The sequence below is a fragment of the Girardinichthys multiradiatus genome, chromosome 3, assembly GCF_021462225.1.
Source record: "Girardinichthys multiradiatus isolate DD_20200921_A chromosome 3, DD_fGirMul_XY1, whole genome shotgun sequence".
Taxonomy (NCBI): Eukaryota; Metazoa; Chordata; class Actinopteri; order Cyprinodontiformes; family Goodeidae; genus Girardinichthys; species Girardinichthys multiradiatus.
Genome location: NC_061796.1, coordinates 20475687 through 20501239, shown reverse-complemented (window position 1 = coordinate 20501239; position 25553 = coordinate 20475687). Strand labels below are relative to the sequence as shown.

General features: G+C 38.3%; 1 protein-coding gene across 4 annotated transcripts in view; it reads right to left on the bottom strand.

The window, feature by feature from the left end:
- Window positions 1-25553, bottom strand: part of LOC124866321 (vacuolar protein sorting-associated protein 13B-like) — a 370362-nt gene that overhangs the window by 319802 nt on the left and 25007 nt on the right. For all 4 annotated transcript variants that reach the window (XM_047362059.1, XM_047362058.1, XM_047362060.1 and 1 more), the window contains exons 5-13: window positions 19391-19558; window positions 18210-18391; window positions 16772-16946; window positions 11238-11512; window positions 5335-5430; window positions 4456-4578; window positions 3930-4067; window positions 2560-2647; window positions 686-871 (exon numbers count right to left, since the gene is read on the bottom strand). In XM_047362059.1, coding sequence (XP_047218015.1) covers window positions 686-871; window positions 2560-2647; window positions 3930-4067; window positions 4456-4578; window positions 5335-5430; window positions 11238-11512; window positions 16772-16946; window positions 18210-18391; window positions 19391-19558 — 1431 coding nt within the window. The remainder of the gene's footprint in view (window positions 1-685; window positions 872-2559; window positions 2648-3929; window positions 4068-4455; window positions 4579-5334; window positions 5431-11237; window positions 11513-16771; window positions 16947-18209; window positions 18392-19390; window positions 19559-25553) is intronic.

Genomic DNA, 25553 nt, shown 5'->3' with positions numbered 1-25553 from the left:
GCAAAGACTAGAAATCCAAAATTAGCTACAAAATTCACATTGGAACATCTCAATTAAATAGTATAAAAGAGATTGTAAGAACATTCATGTACTGTTATTTGTTGGCATTGCTTTTAATAGCCAGCTGTTATCCTACTCAATGTTTGAACCCCACCTGGGAATCCTGTCATACCTACGTATCTTTGCAGTAAAAACAGGAGAAGATAAACAGATAAAGAACAGAAACAATATTTACACACATAAATAAAAATGATTAATACTGACCACAGAGACAAGACGAAACTTCTAACTGAATCCTTGTCTGTCATATTTTGTTGCAGGTGGTGAAACAGTTTGAACTCAAAGGTGATACTTATTTCCAGGTCTTTCACAAAATGACTTATTGCTTCAACTATTAAACAAAGAAGCACAGCACCCTTTCTTTCACAACATCCAAGAAAGGAGCTCATGTGAAAGTATATAGGAATGATCACTAAGAGACCATGTTTGGCTTAAAGCTTCCTCCAATGGTTTAAAAGGCTGCTACTTTCACACACAGCTGTGTGCTGAAGAAGGGATTGTGTAAGTAGATAGCAATGTGATGAAGACTAAATATAGCACAACTGTTACACTTTATGGTACAAGATCTAAAGAGTAAAACACGAGAATGAAAGGTTTGATTATATTTTAGTGAGTGAACTCTTACCTTGCTGTGGTTTGCAATAAGGCTCATATTCATGGTCCATGGCACAGGCGATCATCTTGAGGATGCGGTGGACGGCACTGCTGTGCAGCCAGATGTGTAGAGGTCCAACCACCAGCCTCTTCATGGAGGTCTCTTGAGCTGTGGGCACTAACTCCTCTGTATTCAACACAGAAAAGTCCTGAGAACCTACAAAAACATAATATAATGTGGAGCTGAAATCAGATTTCCTGATGCCTTTACATACTCAAGAAATCTTTTAATTTGAAAATGTTTCTAAGTCAAAATTAAAAGGCATAAAAATAGTACAAGTAACATTAGATTCACAGATTTGTTTTTGCATTAATATTTGGGATATTTAAACTTTCCCCCTTTCCCTGCAATAACACTACAAAGATAGCTGTGGTGTAACTCAGCAGCAGGGAGCTGCACACATAACCATGAACAACCGAAGTGATGAATATTCCAAATGTCCTGTTTTCTCACACAGCTGTCCCTTCATTCATCTCAGGCCCATGTACCAGAGGTCCACTTAAAAGCCTAAGCTCCCTGGCAATAAAAAAAAACTGAGAAATTAAAAATGAAAGAAGGGGGTGGAAAAACGGCAAGGAGGGAGGAAGAGGACAAAGGGTCACAGCCTGCTTTATTCCCATTACATTCCACTAATTCGCTGAACAATCCAAGCTCGACCTTTCATTTTTTGCGGAAATGGCTTGAGAGGGAGAGCTGTAACTCTAAGAAAGTTTTGAATCTTATAAAAGGCGACAGGCATTGCCACTTTCCCTTCCCCCCAGTAAGACAGGGCTGCAGTGGATTACGCCTAATATTAACCATATGGCCGTAGTTAGAATGGTCAATGGACTGATGAGGAGGCTGAAATTAGCAACACATTAGACATCTGAAAGTGTCTTCATTTTTCCAGATTAAAATTTAATTTAATCTGTAGTTTTATTCTAATGTGAATTTAATGGTAAAACTGTAGAAGTATTTCGTCCCAGATTTAGTTATTCCTGCGGCGAAAGCAGACTATTTTGTTTGATTAATATAGGATCAGATGCAGGTTCAAGAAGCCATGAGCTATTCCATTAAGCAAGGGGCAACCACAGCTGTCCCAGAGGAAAAACAACTGACACTTAAAACAAAAACGTCAGCATCCACTTTTAGTTTGCTAAGGATACTGTTCTGGACTCCTGCCACTAAATAAGATAAGTACAACAAGGTTATGTAGAATTTCTTTAACCAAAGCAATTTCCACCAGAATATTAACACAAAATGAACTCTTCCCACCAGGACTGAAAAAAGGCAAATCAGCAAAGAGACATTTGTGGTCCAAAGATAACATTTCCAATTTAGGAAAGAAGGGTTTATCTCTTAATGGGATCTTCAGATCTTTTGGATTTAAATAAACAATCCCAAGTGCTGCAGCTAAGGAATGAGGAACTTTGCCCATCTTAAGACTTCTGCCAGGAAGAGTGACATCTAATTAGGCAAGTGGGGCCAATACACTTTCTCAACAGCTTACAGGTAAAGAGACAGAGGGGGAAACATTGTTTCAACAAGCAATAAGGAGAGAGAAACTCAAATATGTGTCAGTGCAGACTAAACACCTCTGACAGTTGCCCTGCAGGTAAGTTTGGGGTGAGAGTGAGGACAGGGAGGGTCAAGGACCAGGTGGCTGTGAATGAAACAAGGAGAGCTGTTCAAGTCTTGAGTAGGCCAGGTTGACAGGAAGACGAAAAGAGAAAAGGAATGAGATAGAAAGAAAGGGGGATGGAGAAAACAGCAGGAGAGGAATAGTGAACATGACAGATATAAAGAAAGAAGAGGTGACAAGGTGACCAAACAAGACCTGTTAGGAGGCATAAATTAAACAATACCTTCGGAGCTGCTGTTCTCCATTGTGTAGAGATAATCCATGTAGAAAGCCCCAAAGCGCTGCATGCCAACTATCTCTGTGTAAGTCTCCTGTCAAACAAAGCAGAGTTAGGTAAACAAAGCAACAAGGAAGCAAACAGGCTGATAGCCTTCAAGAGTGGCAATGACTGGGGTCAAGGCAGATATGGTAGTGAGGGTCATATCAGTGATAAAAAGCTATTGAGTGGCAGAACTACTTAGTTGTACATTTGCCTCTTATTTGTTGTTTTTTTAAATAGCCCAATAAAATCCAAGAACCTTACAAACAGATTCAAATGAAAGGAAACACAATCAGCGCTAATACATTTTGTAAATATTTCACAACTTTGTTAGAGCACTGAGAGGTAAATTTAGCTCTAAATGAAAATAAATGTCTATAAGTATTTAGAATTCACTGCAAATAATAGATTGGTTAATCAAATAGAAATAATACTTTTCAGTTATCAATGTTTTTCTTTTCTTTTACGTATGTCACAGTCGGCAATATTTCTGAAGAAAAATACAAATTCATCCCAAAACACAAATTTATTCACACGTTGATACATTAAAAACAGGTCAACATGCTATTCTGGGTTTAAAGCATCCAGAAAATGTTGACAGCTGTGGAGTTTTAAACTCCCGTTTAAAGATTTGTCAACAGGTTTTCTGTTGTAACTTGTTAATTTGAAGGTCAAGAGGTCAAACGACATTAGAAAGTTCTTCTTCTACACAACAAACCACTAAAAGGATTAAACAAAACACTTAGTCCTTTTATTCAACACCCCATCTAACATTTACTCAAAATTTCTCTCAACAGCATTTTCAGGAGAACCTTATCAGAGAGAAAGGTTAATGATTAATATTTATTAGGGGATTTCTAATGGATGTGGCATGCTTTTGGATCAAAGTCAGCCTGGTTTCAAAATCTCTGATGATGATTTAACACAAAAACTTTTGAGTTAGTCTAAAATGTCCAAGTATAAAGAGAGGCGGGGGATGGATGGACATCCGTACACTTGCGCTATTGAGGGTCATGCACACATGCACAAGAGTCAAGAGTCAAGACTTCTGCTTTGGAGAGGTGATCAAGGGACTGGAGGATTATCAGGGACAATGGCTTTAACACTTATACTTAGATAGCTGGACTAGTTCAGCCAGCTTGGTGAGTAGTAAAAAACTGAATCCAAGTATTACAGTAAAATGTTTTTTTTAAATATTTTTAATCAGTTTAACATAAAAGCTTACCCTAGTCTCTTGTCAGTACTTAAAATACTTATATATATCCTTTTTAAACTAACTAAATGTAGAGTAATGTAGACTGTCTTTCTATTGAACAGAGGCATGTTCTAGTTACCTTGTGATTAGCAGAATTTAGGATGAACTCAGCTTTGACTCCATTGTTCTCTGGACTACGGTAGTCAAAGAGAGAGTTGGTAAGGTAAGTCATCCCTTTACTCTTTAGGTTGTCTCCACAGCTGAAGAACACTGCATCCTTTACAAAGAAGGAAACAAAAATCAAACGTGTTGACACGCTGGGGGAAGAAGCTTTAATGCAAGAGTAAAACTTTATTATTATTGAAAAATGAAGCCGATTTAGAATACTATAAAACTAAACATATTTTTATACTTTATAGCTGAGTGAAATGTCAACTTCAACAACACATTTTAAGCACAGTACAGCTTCAATGTGTTATAGTTTAGCACAAGGCAAGAATGCTATTAACTGAAGGAGAACCAGCACATTATTATTATAATTATAAAACAACTAAACACTCTTAGGTAAAAAAAAAAATCCTTTGTTGTACATGAGAATAACTTGGGTATTTTTTTGCCTTTGATTTTTTTCAAGGTTTCCTCAAGACCTTTTATTCTCTTTTTACCTCTTCACGTCTGTTCAAATTTTCTTCAAAGTCTCGAACTCCCATGATGCCTTTCAGGCACAGCGCCCGGCAGCCGACAAAGCCAATCTGGCAGTTAAAGAAAGGTTCCCCCATCATGAGCACCTGAAAATACAACCAGAACAGAAATCTCAATCAACTGTTACTCCAGTTAGCAATGCAACTCCTGTTTGCAGAGCCAGTTTTAAAAATCACAACCTATATTCAAGTACAGAGCTTGCAAAACTATATTACAGGCCAGTGAGGTTATGAAACAGCAATTAAGGACTGCCCAAACATGGTAGAAATCCCAGACCTCTGCAGAGAGACTTGTCAGTTGAAACAATTACAGCGTTCCAGGGTTTTCCTGAGTGTTCGTCAATTATGCACTGATTGTCAGACTTGGGTACAAGTCAGACATCACTTAGTACATAAATAGTACCTTTACTACTACCACCACTACTACTACTACTACTTCTAATAATAATAATAAAAGGAAAAACTGTTTCTTATTGCGTTGTTGGAGACATGAGCCATGGTAAGCACCAAGGTATCAGAGTTATTTGGGGGTCTGTATTTTTAGTAAAAAAAAGAACAAGGCTTAAGGCTAAAGCATAATGTTAACATTATCTCGCCATACTATTTATCACCATTAACACCCTAAATCTCTGTCAAAATAAATATTTCATGTGATGTCAGCTATGTCGAAGCTTTTTTGTCTCTTTCGCTCTTTTTTTGTACAGCCTGCTCCATTTGCTGCTGTGAAAACTGTTTAATTTTGCCTTTATGACAGGACATGCAGAAGTTTTTGTTCCTATGCTCAGACAAATATCAAAAAGGAAGTTAAACACATTAGCAAACCAGTAAGGTTGATAATCATACCTCAATGGTGATTCCCTCTTGCTCCAAACACAGAACCTCTCTGGACTTGACTTTCTGAGGACTGTAGTAGCTGCTTTCAGACTCTGTATCTGTCAGCTAATACACACAGGCGAAAAAATATCATTGTTAATCAAGAGTGTTATTAATAAAAAGCATCTTAAGTCAGTCTTGTCATATTGGCAACCTCAGTTATAATATAGTGAGAACCCAAAATGAAGCTTACAGGGAAGCCCTTTGTCTAAATCATTTTAGATCAGGACAGTGCACACAAGGAAGATAAAGCTCCACTAAAATGTAGAACATAGAAAACCTTAATGAAGAAATAGACTTTAAATGGATATATGAGAGCAGCTAAAGTTAAAGCTTTGTCAAAATGTTGGATTTGAAAACTAAAAACATTTTTCCAAGTAAAGGTCAGTTAAAAAATGTTCTCCAGGAATATAGCATATATAACAGCTAAATGATCCCTCACCAGTTCTAATACATAAAAAACTGGCAATCTGGCAAAAGGACAGTACAGAGCAGCGATGCTCCTGATGTTAGTTAAAAAGCAGGGTGTAGACCAAAACTCAATCCGTTCAACTTTAACACAGGAAGCAGGTGCAGAGCAAAAAGCAGCTGTGGCTTATTATTCTGATGGAGCAGACTCCCACCCTGGATCTCTTCCCCCTTACGGTTCCGATAGTTTAATCACGTGCGGAAACAACCTTCCACCAACCTACACATCCCCAAGTGTCATAATAAAAAAGAATGTTAAATAATCATGTTATATTATTTCTTCTTGCAACACAACTGCACAGTGTTATTGTTACTACATACTTTAGCTTATTAGTTTGTTTTGTATATTATCAAAAAGCAAAAGAAACCAAAAAATATAAAATTATGTAAACAAAAATATTAAAAAAAAGACATTTCACAGTATTCAGAGTATAACAGCTCAATGTTATGTTTAAAATGGAGCAGGAAGAAGTCTAAACTTATTGAACTTATTGAATCGCATCCCAGTAAATAACCAACACCCACGATGAAGGCCCTTTAATGTTTAAACCACATGAAGAGGTCACTGTCCATTCTAGTGTGGCAGCGAACTTCTGATTAAACTTAATCCTGAAACAAGGGAGGTGAAAAAAAGAGGGAAGCAGCTTAAAAGTGAACAGCCTTTATATATATATATATATATATATATATATATATATATATATATATAGCATCGACCAACTCCTGGACAGTCTGGGGTGCAACGTGACGTTGGTGGATGGAGCGAGACATGATGTCCCAGATGAGCTCAATCAGATTCAGGTCTGGGGAACGGACGGGCCAGTCCATAGCTTCAATGTCTTCATCTTGCAGGAACTGCTGACACACTCCAGCCACATGAGGTCTAGCATTGTCCTGCATTAGGAGGAACCCAGGACCAACCACACCAGCATATGGTCTCACAAGGGGTCTGAGGATCTCATCTCGGTACCTAATGGCACCAAAGAAATGTCACCCCACACCATTACTGACCCACTGCCAAACCGGTCATGCTGAAGGATGTTGCAGGCAGCAGATCGCTCTCCACGGTGTCTCCAGACTCTGTCACGTCTGTCACATGTGCTCAGTGTGAACCTGCTTTCATCTGTGAAGAGCACAGGGTGCCAGTGGTGAATTTGCCAATCCTGGTGTACTCTGGCAAATGCCAAGCGTCCTGCACAGTGTTGGGCTGTGAGCACAACCCCCATTTGAGGACGTCAGGCCCTCATACCATCCTCATGGAGTCAGTTTCTAACCGTTTGTGCAGACACATGCACATTTGTGGCCTGCTGGAGGTCATTTTGCAGGGCTCTGGCAGTGCTCCTCCTGTTCCTCCTTGCACAAAGGTGGAGGTAGCGGTCCTGCTGCTGGGTTGTTGCCCTCCTACGGCCTCCTCCACGTCTCCTGGTGTACTGGCCTGTCTCCTGGTAGCGCCTCCAGGCTCTGGACACTACGCTGACAGACAGCAAACCTTCTTGCCACAGCTTGCATTGATGTGCCATCCTGGATGAGCTGCACTACCTGAGCCACTTGTGTGGGTTGTAGAGTCCGTCTCATGCTACCACGAGTGTGAAAGCACCACCAACATTCAAAAGTGACCAAAACATCAACCAGAAAGCATAGGTACTGAGAAGTGGTCTGTGGTCCCCACCTGCAGAACCACTCCTTTACTGAGTGTCTTGATAATCACCAAAGATTTCCCCCTGTTGTCTATTTCATTTGCACAACATCATGTGAAATTGATTGTCAATCAGTGTTGCTTCCTAAGTGGACAGTTTGATTTCACAGAAGTTTGATTTACTTTGAGTTATATTGTGTTGTTTAAGTGTTCCCTTTATTTTTTGAAGCAGTGTACAGGTCCTTCTCAAAATATTAGCATATTGTGATAAAGTTCATTATTTTCCATAATGTAATGATGAAAATTTAACATTCATATATTTTAGATTCATTGCACACTAACTGAAATATTTCAGGTCTTTTATTGTCTTAATACGGATGATTTTGGCATACAGCTCATGAAAACCCAAAATTCCTATCTCACAAAATTAGCATATCATTAAAAGGGTCTCTAAACGAGCTATGAAGCTAATCATCTGAATCAACGAGTTAACTCTAAACACCTGCAAAAGATTCCTGAGGCCTTTAAAACTCCCAGCCTGGTTCATCACTCAAAACCCCAATCATGGGTAAGACTGCCGACCTGACTGCTGTCCAGAAGGCCACTATTGACACCCTCAAGCAAGAGGATAAGACACAGAAAGAAATTTCTGAACCAATAGGCTGTTCCCAGAGTGCTGTATCAAGGCACCTCAGTGGGAAGTCTGTGGGAAGGAAAAAGTGTGGCAGAAAACGCTGCACAACGAGAAGAGGTGACCGGACCCTGAGGAAGATTGTGGAGAAGGGCCGATTCCAGACCTTGGGGGACCTGTGGAAGCAGTGGACTGAGTCTGGAGTAGAAACATCCAGAGCCACCGTGCACAGGCGTGTGCAGGAAATGGGCTACAGGTGCCGCATTCCCCAGGTCAAGCCACTTTTGAACCAGAAACAGCGGCAGAAGCGCCTGACCTGGGCTACAGAGAAGCAGCACTGGACTGTTGCTCAGTGGTCCAAAGTACTTTTTTCGGATGAAAGCAAATGCTGCATGTCATTCGGAAATCAAGGTGCCAGAGTCTGGAGGAAGACTGGGGAGAAGGAAATGCCAAAATGCCAGAAGTCCAGTGTCAAGTACCCACAGTCAGTGATGGTCTGGGGTGCCGTGTCAGCTGCTGGTGTTGGTCCACTGTGTTTTATCAAGGGCAGGGTCAATGCAGCTAGCTATCAGGAGATTTTGGAGCACTTCATGCTTCCATCTGCTGAAAAGCTTTATGGAGATGAAGATTTCATTTTTCAGCACGACCTGGCACCTGCTCACAGTGCCAAAACCACTGGTAAATGGTTTACTGACCATGGTATCACTGTGCTCAATTGGCCTGCCAACTCTCCTGACCTGAACCCCATAGAGAATCTGTGGGATATTGTGAAGAGAACGTTGAGAGACTCAAGACCCAACACTCTGGATGAGCTAAAGGCCGCTATCGAAGCATCCTGGGCCTCCATAAGACCTCAGCAGTGCCACAGGCTGATTGCCTCCATGCCACGCCGCATTGAAGCAGTCATTTCTGCAAAAGGATTCCCGACCAAGTATTGAGTGCATAACTGTACATGATTATTTGAAGGTTGACGTTTTTTGTATTAAAAACACTTTTCTTTTATTGGTCGGATGAAATATGCTAATTTTGTGAGATAGGAATTTTGGGTTTTCATGAGCTGTATGCCAAAATCATCTGTATTAAGACAATAAAAGACCTGAAATATTTCAGTTAGTGTGCAATGAATCTAAAATATATGAATGTTAAATTTTCATCATGACATTATGGAAAATAATGAACTTTATCACAATATGCTAATATTTTGAGAAGGACCTGTATATGCATACATATACAGTACTGTGCAAAACTTTTAGGCGGGTTTGAAAAAATGCTGTAAACAAAGAATGCTTTCAGAAATGGAAGTTTTAATTATATATTTTCATCAATCAACAAAAGGGCATGAATGAACAAAAGAGAAATCTAAATCAATATTTGGTCTGACCACCCTTTGCCTTCAAAACAGCATCAGTTCTTCTAGGTCCACTTGCACATAGTTTTTGAAGGAACTCGGCTGGTAGGTTGTTCCAAACATCTTGGAGAACTAACCACAGATCTTCTGTGGATGAAGGTTTTCTCACATCCTTCTGTCTCTTCATGTAATCCCAGACACACTCCAAGATGTTGAGATCAGGGCTCTGTGGGGGCCAAACCATCACTTCCAGTAAGTCTTGTTCTTCTTTAAGCTGAAGATGGTTCTTAATGACTTTGGCTTAATGTTTGGGTTCGCTCACTTTGTTTTTGTAAATTGATAAAAATAAACAATCATCATTTATATTTCTGAAAGCATTCTTTGTTTCCAACCTTTTTTCACACCTGCCTAAAACCTTTGCACAGTACTGTATATTATATATATATATATATATAATATATATATATATATTTACACACACACACATACACTATTTCCTATCTTAGGTGAACCTTTCTGCCATGAAAAGTCGGACATTTGTCATAATCCGAAGTACGATAATAAGATAGGAAATAGTGTATGTGTGTGTGTGTAAATATATATATATATATATATATATATATATATATATTTACACACACACACATACACTATTTCCTATCTTATTATCGTACTTCGGATTATGACAAATGTCCGACTTTTCATGGCAGAAAGGTTCACCTAATAACAAGGTACCAAGTAATTACTTTGAGCATTAACATAAATTTCATATCAGTGAATATGACAGCTGTGGTAGTAGCTTACATATCAATCAAACAGAAACATATCTACAGAAAAATGGAGCATTCCTCTCTTTGTTTTGGGAAAAACAACAATAAATCTGGCAAACAGCAAAGGTTCAAGAAGTGTGTAAATCAAAGAAAGGAAACAACTGATCAGGGCTAAACTATGAATAATGTGTTTAAAAGTTAAAAACTTATAATGGCTTTTGCACCTGATCAAAGAGATTTTGGGAATAGTGTGCCGGTGATCTAAAAATACATTCCCCATTTCACATTCATGTCAAACTCTAGTTCAGGCAGTGGCTGTTCAAAGACATAAAATTACTTCAAACTAAATACTTCCTTCTAGAAAAGAAACAAGAATGTAAAAAACCCACCCTTTCAGCTGCCTGCAATTACTCCAAAAGAGAGGCAATTAATTGATTAAAAGAACTCAAACAATACAGGAACAGTTTAAACATTAGAAAAACAACAAGGTTTATGTGGCCTGAGAACTAGCTCCCATCCACTGATCACACACACTGTCGAATGCAGGCACATTTCCCCTCACACACATATACATGGACACAGAGGTGCTGTCTGAGATATGTGCACATGCACATGTGTGCACTAACATAAGAGAAGAAATACGCACGCTTCCAGTAATCTGATATGTACAGCCTAACTCTGAAAGGAAGCAGGCATGGATTCCAATTATTTTAACGGAAAAGACGTTAAACTTAAAAATTTTGGCAGGATTTTCTAAATATTTCCCTTGTCCTGTAATGTTTAAAGCAATAATATAACGAGGAACCGCATCTATTAGTTTTACTACCCTCCCTGATGCTGCACATAGGGACTAAGAAAAGTTCCTGAACATGGAGCTAAGGAAAATGTATATGGGCTTATCAATTTGTGGCACAGAAAAAGGAACAGTATTTACATAAGAACAATATAAATGGGTGTGAAATTGGTTCACCTTTTCATTTTGAATTGAAGCCATTAAAATCGTGTTTTTCACAGATTTACCTTAAAGGTGATGGAAGCTTTAGTGCAGTAGAAGCCTATAGAAACAATCGGATCTTTAGATGTGTGCTGCTGAGGGTTGCTGGAAATGCCTTCTGCTTCCCCCTGGCTGTGGAGGCCACCTTCCCCTTCTTCTTCTGGGCCTACAATGGCAGGGACAAAAGACCAAGCCCAGGACACCCAACCCTGATCTGCATCTTCAGGACTCCCAGACTCCATGTACAGGTCCTGGCTGGAATACTGACTAGATCCCAAACTTTCCATTTCAACGTCAGTGCCTGAAATTATAAAACAAAAGGAGAAGATTTTCTTTAGGAAGAAAAGGAATCCCAGTTGTGCTGACTCATGAATACTATTTGGACACACTTTAAGACTTTTTATGGACATATACAGTCTAGGTTTCTAGCTCAAATCCATAACTACAAACGCAAAAGTATCCTGAATTGATGGAAATCATTGACCTATGGAAAAGAAAAATACTTGAACAAAATACCAAGGATCACATTAGAAAATGCTCACATCGTGTTAGGTTTTACTCTTTTGGACAAATCCATTTTTACTGCAGAACAACCCTGTTTTACAGAGAGAAACGGTTCATAATGCAGGTCAATATACCCCTGGCAGTACACTCAATTTGCCCATGTCTTGAGAGATGTTTAAGGCAAGCAAGTTATTACAGCTGTTGAGTGAAAATGCAAAACCAACACAGATCATTGCCACTGGAGCTCCACTGCGCAGGTGTGTCAGCTTTTGTGTATTGCTGGAATACGGAGCTGCATGAGCTCTACAGAGACAGGGGAAGTCCAGTCCAATCGATGCCAGAGAGCAAAGTAAGTCAGCCAGCATCCTGACAGAGCCCTTGACTAGGCTCACTGATCAAGGCTATAAGCACTGAAGCAACAGCCCAGGCTGCGTCCACAAATACATTTAAACTGGGGCTGGTTCACAAATTTGAAAAGCAGCCAACAGCCAACTGTGTGACTATCTAAGCCAGCTCTACAGCGCACGCTTGGGAAGGGCCTTAAGGTGAAGGCTAAAAAAGATCAACATTGAAAGTGTACTAGGGTCAAGGAGGCACTGGCTAATCACGAGGAAAGATTTCAACTTGATTTTTTTTTAATATCCTGATAATATTCTGTGGCACTTATAGTAACAATAAAAAACAAAGCAAAATTCAACTTTGTAGCAAGAAATATCTCACGATATAAAGTTTAGCTAATCCATCTAACTCCAACTAATTATACTTTGAAATATAAAAAGCATTTATCATTGCATCCATGGACTTTCCAACCATGTGAATTTGGGATAGCCTAAACTACACTACTCACAATACATATGAAACAGATATTTTCTAACTGTTTGATTAAATATCTTCATCCATGCAGATGGCAACCAAAAGTTTAAACAAAAAGCTAAAGTACACCATGTAAGCCAGTATGGCGGCAGGCAGTGATAACGTGAGGATTTACTGGCACAATACAGTTTATGAATATTCTAGGTTTTACCAGAGCAGAGCTACATGATTCTCCAAGAACATCTCTAGCCCACTTTTTCTAAGCCATCAATTGCCATTTTAACGTTGTCAGTCACAGCACCTAATAACAATTCAAGGCAAACTGAGACAGGAAAATAGCCTCAGTTTTGTTGTAGCTTCTAGACCATAAAGCAGGCATGGGTAAAGTAGGATGCTATGTTTCATAATCCCCATGGACTAAATAACACAGAATTAGATATTCATTTTGAAAATCTCCTATAAAAACGTGTTATTGAAAACCTATTCCCTGCCTAAAGTGGTTTTCAGGAGGATGAGATTTGCAAACCCAGGCAAGGAGTGTTAAGAATGAACGGAACCTACATAGGGGACAAAAAGGAATTGCACTATGGTGGAAAATCTAAATTTGGCAAATTAAGATATTTTGCACAACTAATTAATTAGTTAGGCATAAAAACGATCACAATAACACAATTTAGTTAACTGGCATGTCTATGGTTATCAAGAACCCTAACACCTCCACACCCCTCTGGTTCACATCTTGACATTTGACCTGGTCCCATCACTTCTGTTTCCATACATGTCAGGATGGAGGAAATTGATGTCAATACTAAAGAATGTGTAATCCCATTCCTTACTGCCTCATGTCTCTTTCAGAAATATTATTGTCTGTGAAGTCATACTTTAGCAATCCCAGAGGCTATAGCAGAGAAAATATGACACATTATAATTAAATCTTTCACTTTGTGAATTGGCAGTTGAAAATCCCATGTTATGGTTTTAAGTCCCAATTTCCCTGTCTGATTCCATCTCTCATGCAGCTTTATTTTCTTTTTGCTTTTATCCAAGAAAGCTCGAGGTGTCACTTTAACTGGTTAAGCTCTTTTATGTCACATCACACTCAAAAGTTTGAATTGGAAGATAATCATGTAGAAGCACAAAGATTAAACAACAGGACCCGATTAGGAAGACTTTGAAAGTCAAAAAAAGATAAGCAAAACATGAGTGATGTAAGCTGCAGTGGAGTAAAGCACTGTCTGTTGCCATACAGATGTGAAATACAACTCTTCCTCTTCTACTATGTTTAACAACAACAGCCAGTGTCTAACCAGTTCTTTTTGGGGACAAATGAACATATGTATGTGTTCCTTTAGAAGACCTTAGAAGCACCATGTCATAAAATATACCATCCATACATGGATGTATTCCTGGGAATTTGACATCCTTTATTATTTTAGATGCTTAAATTAATAAAAGGTAGGCAGTCAGTAAATAGATGGCTAAATGACACTGTGAAAGGAAGTATGAAATAAGGCACTGTTTTTATAAGCCAGTAATTGTCCCTGCATATTTATGGATGAAGAAGTGGTTGCGTGTATATTTGGTCTCGGTTTCTGATCGCCTACACGCAGGTCATTCAGATGCAGTTTGGTGGATAATCTCAATATTCTACATAAATTCTGATATTACATTTAATACATCTCATTTTTGTACTAATGGTTCAAGAAAGAAATCTGTACATCTAAAGCCATATTTGAGTTCCCCTGTTAGAAATTATTTCTTTTAAAAAATTTACAATAGTTGTCTGTGTGGAAAACAACAAGTTTCTGTTGCCTCAGCATTAAAATTAAATAAATTACAAAACAAATTGCTGCAATCACTGATTATTTTCGCAAACCTGCTTGAGTTATTGATGATAAAAATAATAAGTTGTTCTTCAGAGTAGCAATGCATTGCTCACTGAGTCGGGGGCTGGATGAGCAATCATTAGGCTTGACCAATTAAAACATGTTTAGGACTAGACTATTCGCATCCCATTCCATTACTCACGGTTTCCTAATGTACAAAGAAAGCTCCTACAATGAAGCAGGAGCTGGGAAAAAAACCCTATAAACACACCTAGAGGTGACCATGAGATGACGATGATTCCTGCAGGCCAATAACAAAAAAGAACAGTGACAAAAATAAAGGTTTTTGAAAATGCTTCTGGAGTCCTGAATGACCTGCTACAGTGCATTGGACACAACCCCCCCCTAGCTTCTTCACTCTGTTATGTATTTCAAACATAATTAGGTATTGGGGTACTCAGGTTCCAAGAGCCGGTCCTCTCTCGTTTGGTGATGGGATACTAATTCATTCTCAGCGGCTCTGCATAGCAATAGCATGACCGCAACACTTACATCTGGCATTGGACATTTTACTGGAAGCTGTGCCAACTTGCAGAGAAGGCCAAGAGACAGCCAGCAAGTTAGAGAAAGCAAGGTTGTAATGTGTTGTCCTTCTGACCACCACTTTATCTCCATGAAGATTTGCTCCTGGGGCAACAAAGACTGATTAAACCCAGAAGTACTTGTGATTTTATTCTGTTCTATTTGGCAGGGTTTAAGGATGAGCACATTAAGAAGAAACAAGATGGGTGTTTAGGAGAATGAAGAGGGTTTTATATGGGGGACTTATTCTTCCATGATACGTGTGTATACTATTTATTTTAGGAGCACAATACCTTATTTCAGTCTCAGAATATGAAATGTTCTCACTCAAAACTCCGCTCTCACACTCAACTGCTGTTATTGCTGGCTTGCAAATATGCTTTGTTCCCCCTGAAAACTCTGATTCTGCGCTCAGATTTTATGATGCCTGCCCAAAAATCTTCTGCTCTTCTTTAAATTCTTCTCCCTATCCTCAAAACGTCTTTCTGTTAGCAGGTCAAAACTACTTTGTCAGGTCAGTTTTCTGTGCCTGTGGATTTTTCATGCTCTGCTTTGGAATAGAGTGGTAAGTCTGCCTAGTAACAGTTTCAGTCAAGAGAGAGAGAGAGAGAGATTGTGACAACTTTGCTTTTTTGGGATATGCTTATTTTGCTCTGGGTTGAATGAATCTTGGCAAAGTAACAAAATTCAAGAAGGTTGAGGTCAGGACTCTGCAGGCCAGTCAGGTTTCTCCACACCAACCTTTATACACCTGCAAACATGGAAGTGATTGGTGTGACCAATACTTGGGGCAATATATTGTATGTGCACTGAGTTTTCAGCATGAGACAGGATCACATTAAATCATACGTTAAAACCAAGGGAACAGGAAAAGTTTTAAAAGCAGAGTAGAGCTAATTTAGTTATACAAGTGCAAATTGTAGAAACAAAACTTGTTATTTCTAGAAAAGAAAAGAAAAGATTTTGGATGAACAGACAATGGCTTATGCCATATTGAGATGGTAAAATTCCTTATGGACTTTCTAAAGCAGTAAATGCAAAGGTTTTCTATAATCTTTGAAGTCCGTCACCCTAAACATAGATCATATATCCCAAAAGAGCAGCACATGCAAGGCAACCCAAAAATCTCAAACAGCTGGAAATCTTTAGAAGGAAGAATGTTGAGAAATCCTTCAAATAAGAACTGGGAGGCTTAGGTGGCAACAAAAATTATAATGAGCTGTGTTAAATATTTTTAGGTTTGGGAATGTGACCAAGTGTGCACAACAAAGAGCATCCACACTTTTGTTTCTAGTCTTTCCTTTTTTATTCAATAATATTTAAGATGAAAAGCAACGTGCTAATAATACAAAATCTGCCATGTTTCATTTTTAAACAAACTGTTATCAGGACTACCAAACATTCTGCTCACTAAGCCTATGAATGTTGCATTTTGGCTGACTGCTGGATATAAACTGCATGTTTTCCGCAACAGAATAGTTAGTGATCCCTTTCTTCATCCTCTACCTTCTACACCAATTTACTTGGAGGTGATCAAGTCTGAGAAACATGAAAAAGTGAAACATAAGAAAAACTAACACCATGGTACACAGCCTCTTTAAGAACAGCAGCAGCAAATGAACAGACAGAACCTCTGAACACGAACTAAGGTACTTGTAGGGGAGTGATCCACAATGCAACATGAACAACTATAATACATACGTTGCACAGAGGTCAATAAATCCAATCTGAATGTTTTTTATAGAAGTAATGAACAACTGGAGTTTACATGTAAAGATATACATTTCTACAGAAGAGAGACAAAAAGATTTGTGTCACCTCTCTCTCTTACTCACCAGGAGAACTTGCCCCGCTTTCCCTTACATGACGGATGGCTTCTTCACCCTCACTCTCTTTGTGTGCTCCTATTTCTCCGTAGTAGAGAGCAATAATCAGCTCTAAGATTCGGATAAACATGGGCAGCTGCTGGTCAGTAATGGATAATTTCAGGCTCTCCACCATTGTGTGAATCTAAAAATAACAAAAAGAATAGTATCAAATAGTCGAATTCTTGAATCTGGTTGGTACGGTCTGCAGTTTCAATATAAAAATGCATGCTCTTATCTTCTAGTGTACCCATACATACAGTGAATCAGCCTGCTTAATTAATAGAGGCTGCAAGCATTAACTTTCCTGTAAGGAACACTGAGGGGAATCATTTCATCCCCTGCTGATTTTATACATTTACTTACAAAATAATGTATATTTTGGTAATTGTATTTTAATGTGGAGAGACCGAATATGAACAAACAAATCCAGAAAAAGACATCACACAAAAGTTAAATAATGATTTTTCAAATACCTAATCACATTCAAATCTAGTTTTAACTGCATGTTATATGTTTTTTCTGAATCTTAAGTTCTCTATCCATTCAAATAAAACTACCATACATTTTAGAGATTGTTGTTTTTGTCTGTAAGCAAGCAGCAAACTTTCAAAATCAGCAGGAGATTAAATATTATTTTCCCCCACAGTAAGCTGAGAAAGAGCCTGAGTCAGACTTGATATGCGAAAGATGTACCGTAAAAGTATGTCTACTACGTATATTCAGCACTGTTATTAAACAAAGGTCTCTATGTCTAATAACAGTGCTGAATATATGAGACAGAACACAACAAAATGTTGTTATTGACCAAAAAGCTGAGACAATAAATACAAACTGCTGCCGAGCTACAATTCAATTAGATTTTCTACAAATTTTATGTTAATATTTCACTAATAAGGGATTTATATTAAAGTCCCATTAAAACAACCTAAAGTCTATTAAGTAAATTACCTGATGTAATTTTTGGTAAAAACATTTCCAACACTTTGCTGAAGACCTTTCTGAGAACCTGCATGATATCTTAGTGTAGGACTGGCTGAATGTTCAGTGATCCAATCTTTTAGTTTTTTATCCAAACACATTTCTTATAAGATCTTTCCAAAAACACATGATTTTTTATAGGTCAAATTAAGGTGTAATAGGACATAAGGTTGTTTAAAGAAAGTCTTCAAAAATATTTAACAAAGTATTTTAATGGATCCTCTTTTAGCCCTTAAATGAACCTTGAATAAATCAATATATCTTTACTAAAAACATGAAAATGAACTCACACGGCAAGAAAAGTGAAGCAACTTTAGCTATAACAAAGTGCAAATCAAACCCTTAAAAAAAAGAAACCTCAATAAAAATGTTGATTATCATGATGATCATGTTTCCTATCCTATTAGTACAGTTGGAAGCAGCTTACTTTGATGACTGAGGGGATCTTGGAACTGATGTTGTCATAAGTAAAATGGAGGCGCGTTCTGAAGGAGCATTTGTACAACAGGGGATCCTGGTAAAACTCGATCTTGCCACTAGCATTCCTCTTGTCCAAGCACACAGTACAGTCAGCAAAGTTTATCACTTTTCTTAGGACCAGTTCTGGAGCTACAAAGACACAAAAGCAAAATACAAAGTTAGCATTTACACATAACAAAATTCTGAGTCCGCATATATTTGTTTCTAAAACTGTAATTAATCTAAAAAGCACTTCAAATCAGGAAATCAAACTTGATTTAGATTCTTAACTGTATGACATTTATTTCTTCCAGAGTTCACAACTTCAAATGCTTGCAACAATTACACTGTGGCTATACTTTATGTAACAAACAGGGAGTTAATCGGTAAGCGGAAACATTTTCCACATTACAAATATATGAAACTTTTAGGAAAAAGGACGGTCAACAATAACAGTAAGATGTCGCTACAGTATTTTAGAGTTTAGCCACCAAACAAAGCTTGAGCCATTTTAGATTTGCTGTCATTATGGAAATACAATTCCTGTTTCCTAAAAACTGCTGCTTTAAAACAAACTATTTCGTGTTTGTTGCTGATTTACATAAAATACTCTATAATGCAGGAAATTCAGTGGACAACATTAGTGTCCAACACTAGTCAAAAGACGATAAGGGGGGGGGACCCGTTTTGGGTCTAGAGTCGTATAATACCAAAAAAATGAAATGACTTCCTACCTAGAATTGCTTGGCATGTTATCTCGTTGTTGTGTCCAATGTTAGACATTTTAGAGGCTTCTAAAAGATTTTTTTCTAATTAGAGATGTTCGGTTTTTTTAGTTAACATGTCATCATTTATTTCTTAAAATATGCCTACCAGCACCTACACTGGATTTATATGATTAGGGATTGCAGCAGGCTTGGAAGTTTTCCTGAGCTACTGAAGAAAACTGGGCGTTACATTTGAAGACCATCTTTCTCCTGAGTCCCCATCTTTGATGAACATCTTTAGTTATTTTCCTCTCAGCTAGCTTCACATTATCATGGGTGCGGATGTTTGTGAAGGACCAAATAGCACACCAGCTTTGGTTTTCATCTCCTCTAATTTACAAATGAGCCTAGCTACTACTGAATGTAGGCAGTTACTGCTTACCAGTTATGTCCATGAAAGCCCTCTCCCATATGTTGTCCACAGTGTAGCACTCTGCTGAGGTGATGTTGACCGAAAGCACAATGTCATCTTCAACATACTTAAGAATCAGGTTGTTGACCACGATGTTTACATTATTCACCACACGTCTGATTAGACTCTGCACATAACCTAAAAACAAATACATAAAACACATGATTAAAAACAATATAAGACACCTAAATGTTCATAACTAATTACACAAAGAAACACAGTCATACAAAATAGTTTACAGCTTTAAAATTATATATATTAAATTAGAACACATAGACACTGTTCCGAAGAAGGCCCAGCAGAGACTGTACTTCCTGAGGCAATTCAAGAAGTTCAACCTTCCACAGGAGCTGCTGGTCATCTTCTACACTGCCATCATTCAATCTTTCCTGTCTTCATCCATCTCAGTGTGGTTTGGTTCATCCATAAAACAGGACAGGTCCAGACTGCAACGAATAATCAGGTCTGCAGAGAGAATAATCAGCGCTGACCTTCCCTCTACCCATGACTTATACAGCTCTAGGGTCAGGAATTATGTAAATATGTATATTTAAAAAAGATATTCTATATTTCCATAAATATATGGAAATAAAGAATTGTTTTGGTATATAAACCAAAAAAAGAAAACCTGACTGAGAGCAAAGTGTGCCGGAGTCAAATTCCTTGTTGGTCTGTTCAAATGTGGCTATAAAGCTGATTCTGATATCATGACATATAGATACTTTACTATGAAAAATCCTGACAGGGGTCTATCCAACTCTAACAGACAGATCCTACAAAGCAGCTAACTGAATAAGCCACCTAAAACTATCATAGAATATGGAAATTACTCAGTATGTGAAGAACAGAACATGCTTCTGGATCTCAGTTATAAAACAAACTTTTAAAGCAATTTGGCAACAAGTGTATTCTGTTTTTACTTTATATACTTAACTTCATAATGAGATGTTTATATGCGACCAATACCAGTTTTCATGATCACCATGACAAAATGGGTGATAATTACCATTTTAAATAGTACAAACGATGCAAATAGAAGCCAGGAAACACACCGAAATTTCGGTACCTACTAATACAGATCAAATCTACACTGTCGAAGTATTTTGAGTTTTACTTTGCAAGTTTAGTTTTTTTCCTGCAGGGACAGAAGGCTTTTTAAAATTCATCTCTCTGCAAAATCACCAGTAGCTAGATTAGATTTAACACAGCAAAGGTTGACGTTCAGCATGATAGATGTGGTGTGCTGGAATCAGCTTTTTCCTAGGCTTTATCATCATGTTATTAAATCAATAATATCATCTGCACTAGTAAAAACACTACAAGTGATCTTAATGCTGGGTCAATGTGCTGAAGACTTTAAAGAACCTGTTCTATACTTATATGCTTAATATGTGATAGCTGACAAACTTTTAAACGTTTTCCAGCAGGAAAAACAATGTTCACTTCTGCAAGTACTCTCATGTGGGATGGCTGTTGGTTAATTTATGAATCTCTTTAGTACTCCGTACTCCATTAAACCACACCCTGCAAGCTCAAATATATTCAGACATCACATGAGCACTCACTTAGAAACATAAAATGTTACACTGCATTTACAGTTAAGGCCAGTCAGTCATACCCCTGGCAGGTTTCTGTTTAAAAATCATCTCTTAATTTCACCAACATATTTCTTTCATCTCATAGTCACATTACAATTCTGTAAGTCCCAACTTGCATCTGATAGAGAACCTGTAGGGGGAGCTAAAACTTAGAGTAAGGTCACAGACACATTCAAACCACAAAGAGTTTGAGCCCATCTTCAAAGATAAATTGTTAAAATATCAGTGGAAACCTAGTCTGGTCAGCGATTATAAGAAGGGTTTGACTGATGTAATACCAAAAAAAGATTTTTCCATTGATTAGGGAAGAGGTTATAAATAATTATCAATATGAGCTCCAACATTATGGACTAATTAAGAGTCAAGGAGAGAAAGTTTGAAGAAATCTTTAACATGGATGAAAAGAAAAGGTACAAGTTCAAATCCAAAGTATATAGAGGTCAACTGCAAAAACAATCAAACATGACAAATGGATACCTTCCTGCTGAGACTACAATCATTAGTAGGAGAAGAACCAAGATCTGTTTTTGTTCTGTCTGAAACCCTGCCAGCCAACAGAATGCAGCCTATCAAATTAAAAAAACAAGTTGAAGAATTAAGCCTAAGTCAAATATTAAGCTATTTTAGTGTTTAAAGAGACACCTTGATGATTAACAAAGGCAAGAAAATGACTTTAAAAACCCAGCATCAGTGAACAATAAATAAAGCCATGAATACTGTGATAAAGTGACTTTGTCATCATGAATGAAAGGACTGGATAACTCTTACACAACTCCACTTTAACTCCCCCTCAAAATGTTTCCACTGTATTAGACTGCATTTCAGAGAACCAAGAGGGCTGCATGTAAATGTTAACTTTCAGCAGCAGCGACACCTAGAAACAGCATTTTCACAGGAAACTGGAATGAGTTAGAAAGTTTGAAAAGAACTTAAAATGACACAGATCTGGATTTAACTAGAGAATATGAAAATATACACCAATAAATACTTCCAACCACAGGACCAAAAGCACTTTTCATTCCCACTGTATAATGTTTAACTGGCTCACGACAAACTGAAACATAAATCTTTACTGATTTTGTGTAATTTCCAAACCAAATGTTTACTTTCCTGTATCTGCAGACCTGGCTTAAGTAAGAAGGGAATCAATAATTAGGTAGAACTAAATAGTACTGTTGACAGAAAATTTATATGAATAGTTTGAGTGTAGAGCCACTCCACACAGGCCCCACTCCATAGTGGCATAATCCAATCACCAAAATTCTCATGGGTCTGACCAAACAGAGCGGCAGGAAGAGAGGATGAAGGAGTATAAACTTAACTTATAAAGGCAGCATATGTTCGTCCAGGTTGAGCATGCGTGTGTTTATGGGGGTTTGTGTGGGCCTCGCTGCTTTCCAGCATGAATGACTGTGGGAGTGCCTGCATGTGTGAGCATGTGTGCTTGTGATTCTGGGGTCAGTAAGAAAGCTGTTGTTGCACCTGCAGCCTGGGTAGTAAAACTACCACTTTGCCCCCTGCTATTTTACTCTCTGGATCTAATTTACCCATTAAAGGGTGTCCCCTTCTCTTTTTTGCTCCCTTGCATTTTCGCCTGGTCTTGCTTTACAGCAGGTCTAAGGCCCCAATCAGTTTTGTTTGCTAGCTCTCCCGCAGCTCTAAACGTCTTTAAACAATTGACACAACACCAGAAATGAGATCATTTTAACAGTTTAGGCATAAAATTACTGGCGAACACAGCTATTTATGTTTTATGCTATGCACTCCGTTATTTCAAGAAGTGTAAAGAAATCTGTATTGTAATGTGCTTAGTAGGGATGTCCTAATCCAACCCAAAGTATTAGCTTGGGGAACCTTTAAAGGCATTTGTACTCCTGTAGCAAGAAGGTCGATAATGTACCTGAAAAACTCAGGTGCAAGGGGCACGGCGTTGATGGTGTAGGGGTGAAGCGCGCGACCATATACGGAGGCTACAGTCCTCGAAGCGGCCGTCTCGGGTTCGAGTCCCAGACCCGGCGACATTTGCCGTATGTCTCCCCCTCTTTCCTATCTGCCTACTGTCAAAAAAAATTTAAATAAAGGCCACTAGTGCCGAAAAAGTTTCTTTAAAAACTCAGGTGCAAAAAAAGACCAAAATACATGTAGGAAACGGTCAAAGAGAAAAACAAGAAGCACTCTCGCAAAGAGCAATCGTGCAAGCAACATATGGTCCCCAGAAGAGAAGAAAGCTCAATGTAGTCCCATGCTTCATCAATATGGGACATTGTCTTCTTCCATTTTATATACTAACAATCACTAATGCCCCATTTTCATAGAAGGTTTGAGCTCCACATGTCTCCGCTCCACTCGGTCTCTCTCTACGCGGCACAGAACCTGCTGGGTTTCCACTGACCCAATGATTACTGCTATCAGCGTTACTGTGGGAAATCAACACGTTAAAGTAATCTGTGTGAAACAGTAAAACAATTACATAAAATAAATAAATAATCAGTGAAATAATAAATAAGTAGAAAATAAAAACCTAAATAAACAAAATACAAATAATGTTTGTGTTATTGTATATGCAAGAATGTCTTGTATATGTTGTTTTCATGCATAAAATAATTCATAGGGTGCTCCTTCATCCCACACACGGTGGTTTGCTAAGTTTAGGTTGTATATTGGATATTTGCACTCTGCAGATTTCAGCACATGGTGGTTCACATAACGACTGTATGCAGGAGGGAGCAAGAACAGAGCAGCAATCTGTAAGCAGCTGATGCATCGGGTCAAACGGGAGGAGGAAGAAGCTCCTTGAACCCATGGAGCACAAACTAACTTCATTGCGGTGGACTTTTGGCGGATTTTTCTTATTGTTTTTGAGAGATGTTGCACGGTGAAATCGCAGGAGGATTTATTTCAGATACACTTTATTTTTTTCTATACGGTCTATTCCATGAGCTTTTTCATGGTGGTATTGTTTTGTGTGTTTTGGGATAAATGTCTGTGCGTCTGAGCAGCTGATTTTATGTGTGATCAGCTGATTTACGATACTATTAAATACAGCATGCCCCACCTGCATGTAATTCAGAAAGCTGACATGGTGTCCCTTTTCTTTTCTTTCAGCCTTCAGTCATGTCTATGATGTGTAAATACTAAAATTATATTTAGGTTTGACCTGCTCCAGCCATTGTGGTCCATAAATTGTAGTAACTTTAACTTTTCCCTGCACTACCTCTCCTCTTCAATATGATGTAGTGAGAATACACCAATGATAGATTGGGAATATATACTGCTCAGAAAATGTAAAGAACGCTTCACATCTAATCTCAACTAGGAAAAAAACATGCTGTATATCTGTACTGATATGAAATGGGTAATGTATTAGGAACAAACACTTTGATAAAAATGAAAATGATCAACCCACAGAGGGTTTATCTGAAGTCATCCAGAAATGTAAACTAAAAAAACTGATGAGGCAGGCTAGTCCAATTTGCTGAAATGTCACTGCAGCAACTTAAAATGATTCTCAGTAGTTTGTATGGCCCCCACATCCTTGTATGCATGCCTTACAACTTTGGGGTATGCTCCTTATGAGATAACAGATGAGGACTTGGGGTATCTCCTCCCAGATCCTGCCCAAGCATCACTGAGCTCCTGGACAATCTGAGGTGCAAATTGGTGGCGTCAGATGGACCTTAACATGATGTCCCAGAGATCTTCTATTAGAGTTGGGTCAGGGGAGCGTGGAGGACAGTCAATGATATCAATTCCTTCATCCTCCAGGAATTGCCTGCATACCCTTGCCACATGAGTTTACCGAACCAACAGGACGGTACCGGATATTTTCAGTACGAATACATGTACCGTTACACCCCTAGCATTTACACAGACAAGTTAACCTATAAAATAAACATATAACATTTTTACTCACTAAAGCAACAAAATCTATCCATATCATGAGAACATAAGAGGTTTACAGAATACAATTAAGTCGACTAATGTGCTTTGTCTTTGCTTTTAGAAATCAAGTCTTCTGACACATTTGGTTTGTATCTTATTCTTACAAAAATATCCAGTCTGAGTCATAGGAGGCTAGTTTTACCCTGTCTACCTTTTAACCTCTACCTTTTAATTAGGAAGCCAGGGATTACAGCATTCATCTACTTCCTTGCTATTATTGAACTCCTTCAACCTCTGACCCCAGTTGTCTCTATTGCCTGTAATGGGTTATAACAAGGGCCACTGGTGCAATAGGGTTGTGTGTGTACATGAATGAACACTGATACTCTAAAAATCCTAGACACACAAATTTGAACAAAGGCACACATTCACACACTCCAAAGAGATTACTTAGAGGCAGGCACCATAGGGGATGCTGGGTGTGGGGGCACCTTGCTTTAACAGCTGGGGAGAGATATTATCTCATAACATCAGGCCTGGAAATGGATCCTCCCCTGATAAAACTGGTCAGGAGTATAAGTTCGAAGATTCAGGCCTACTAGGGCTCTGGGAGTTAACCTTTGGATGGTACAGTGATCTGCCTCGTATATCTT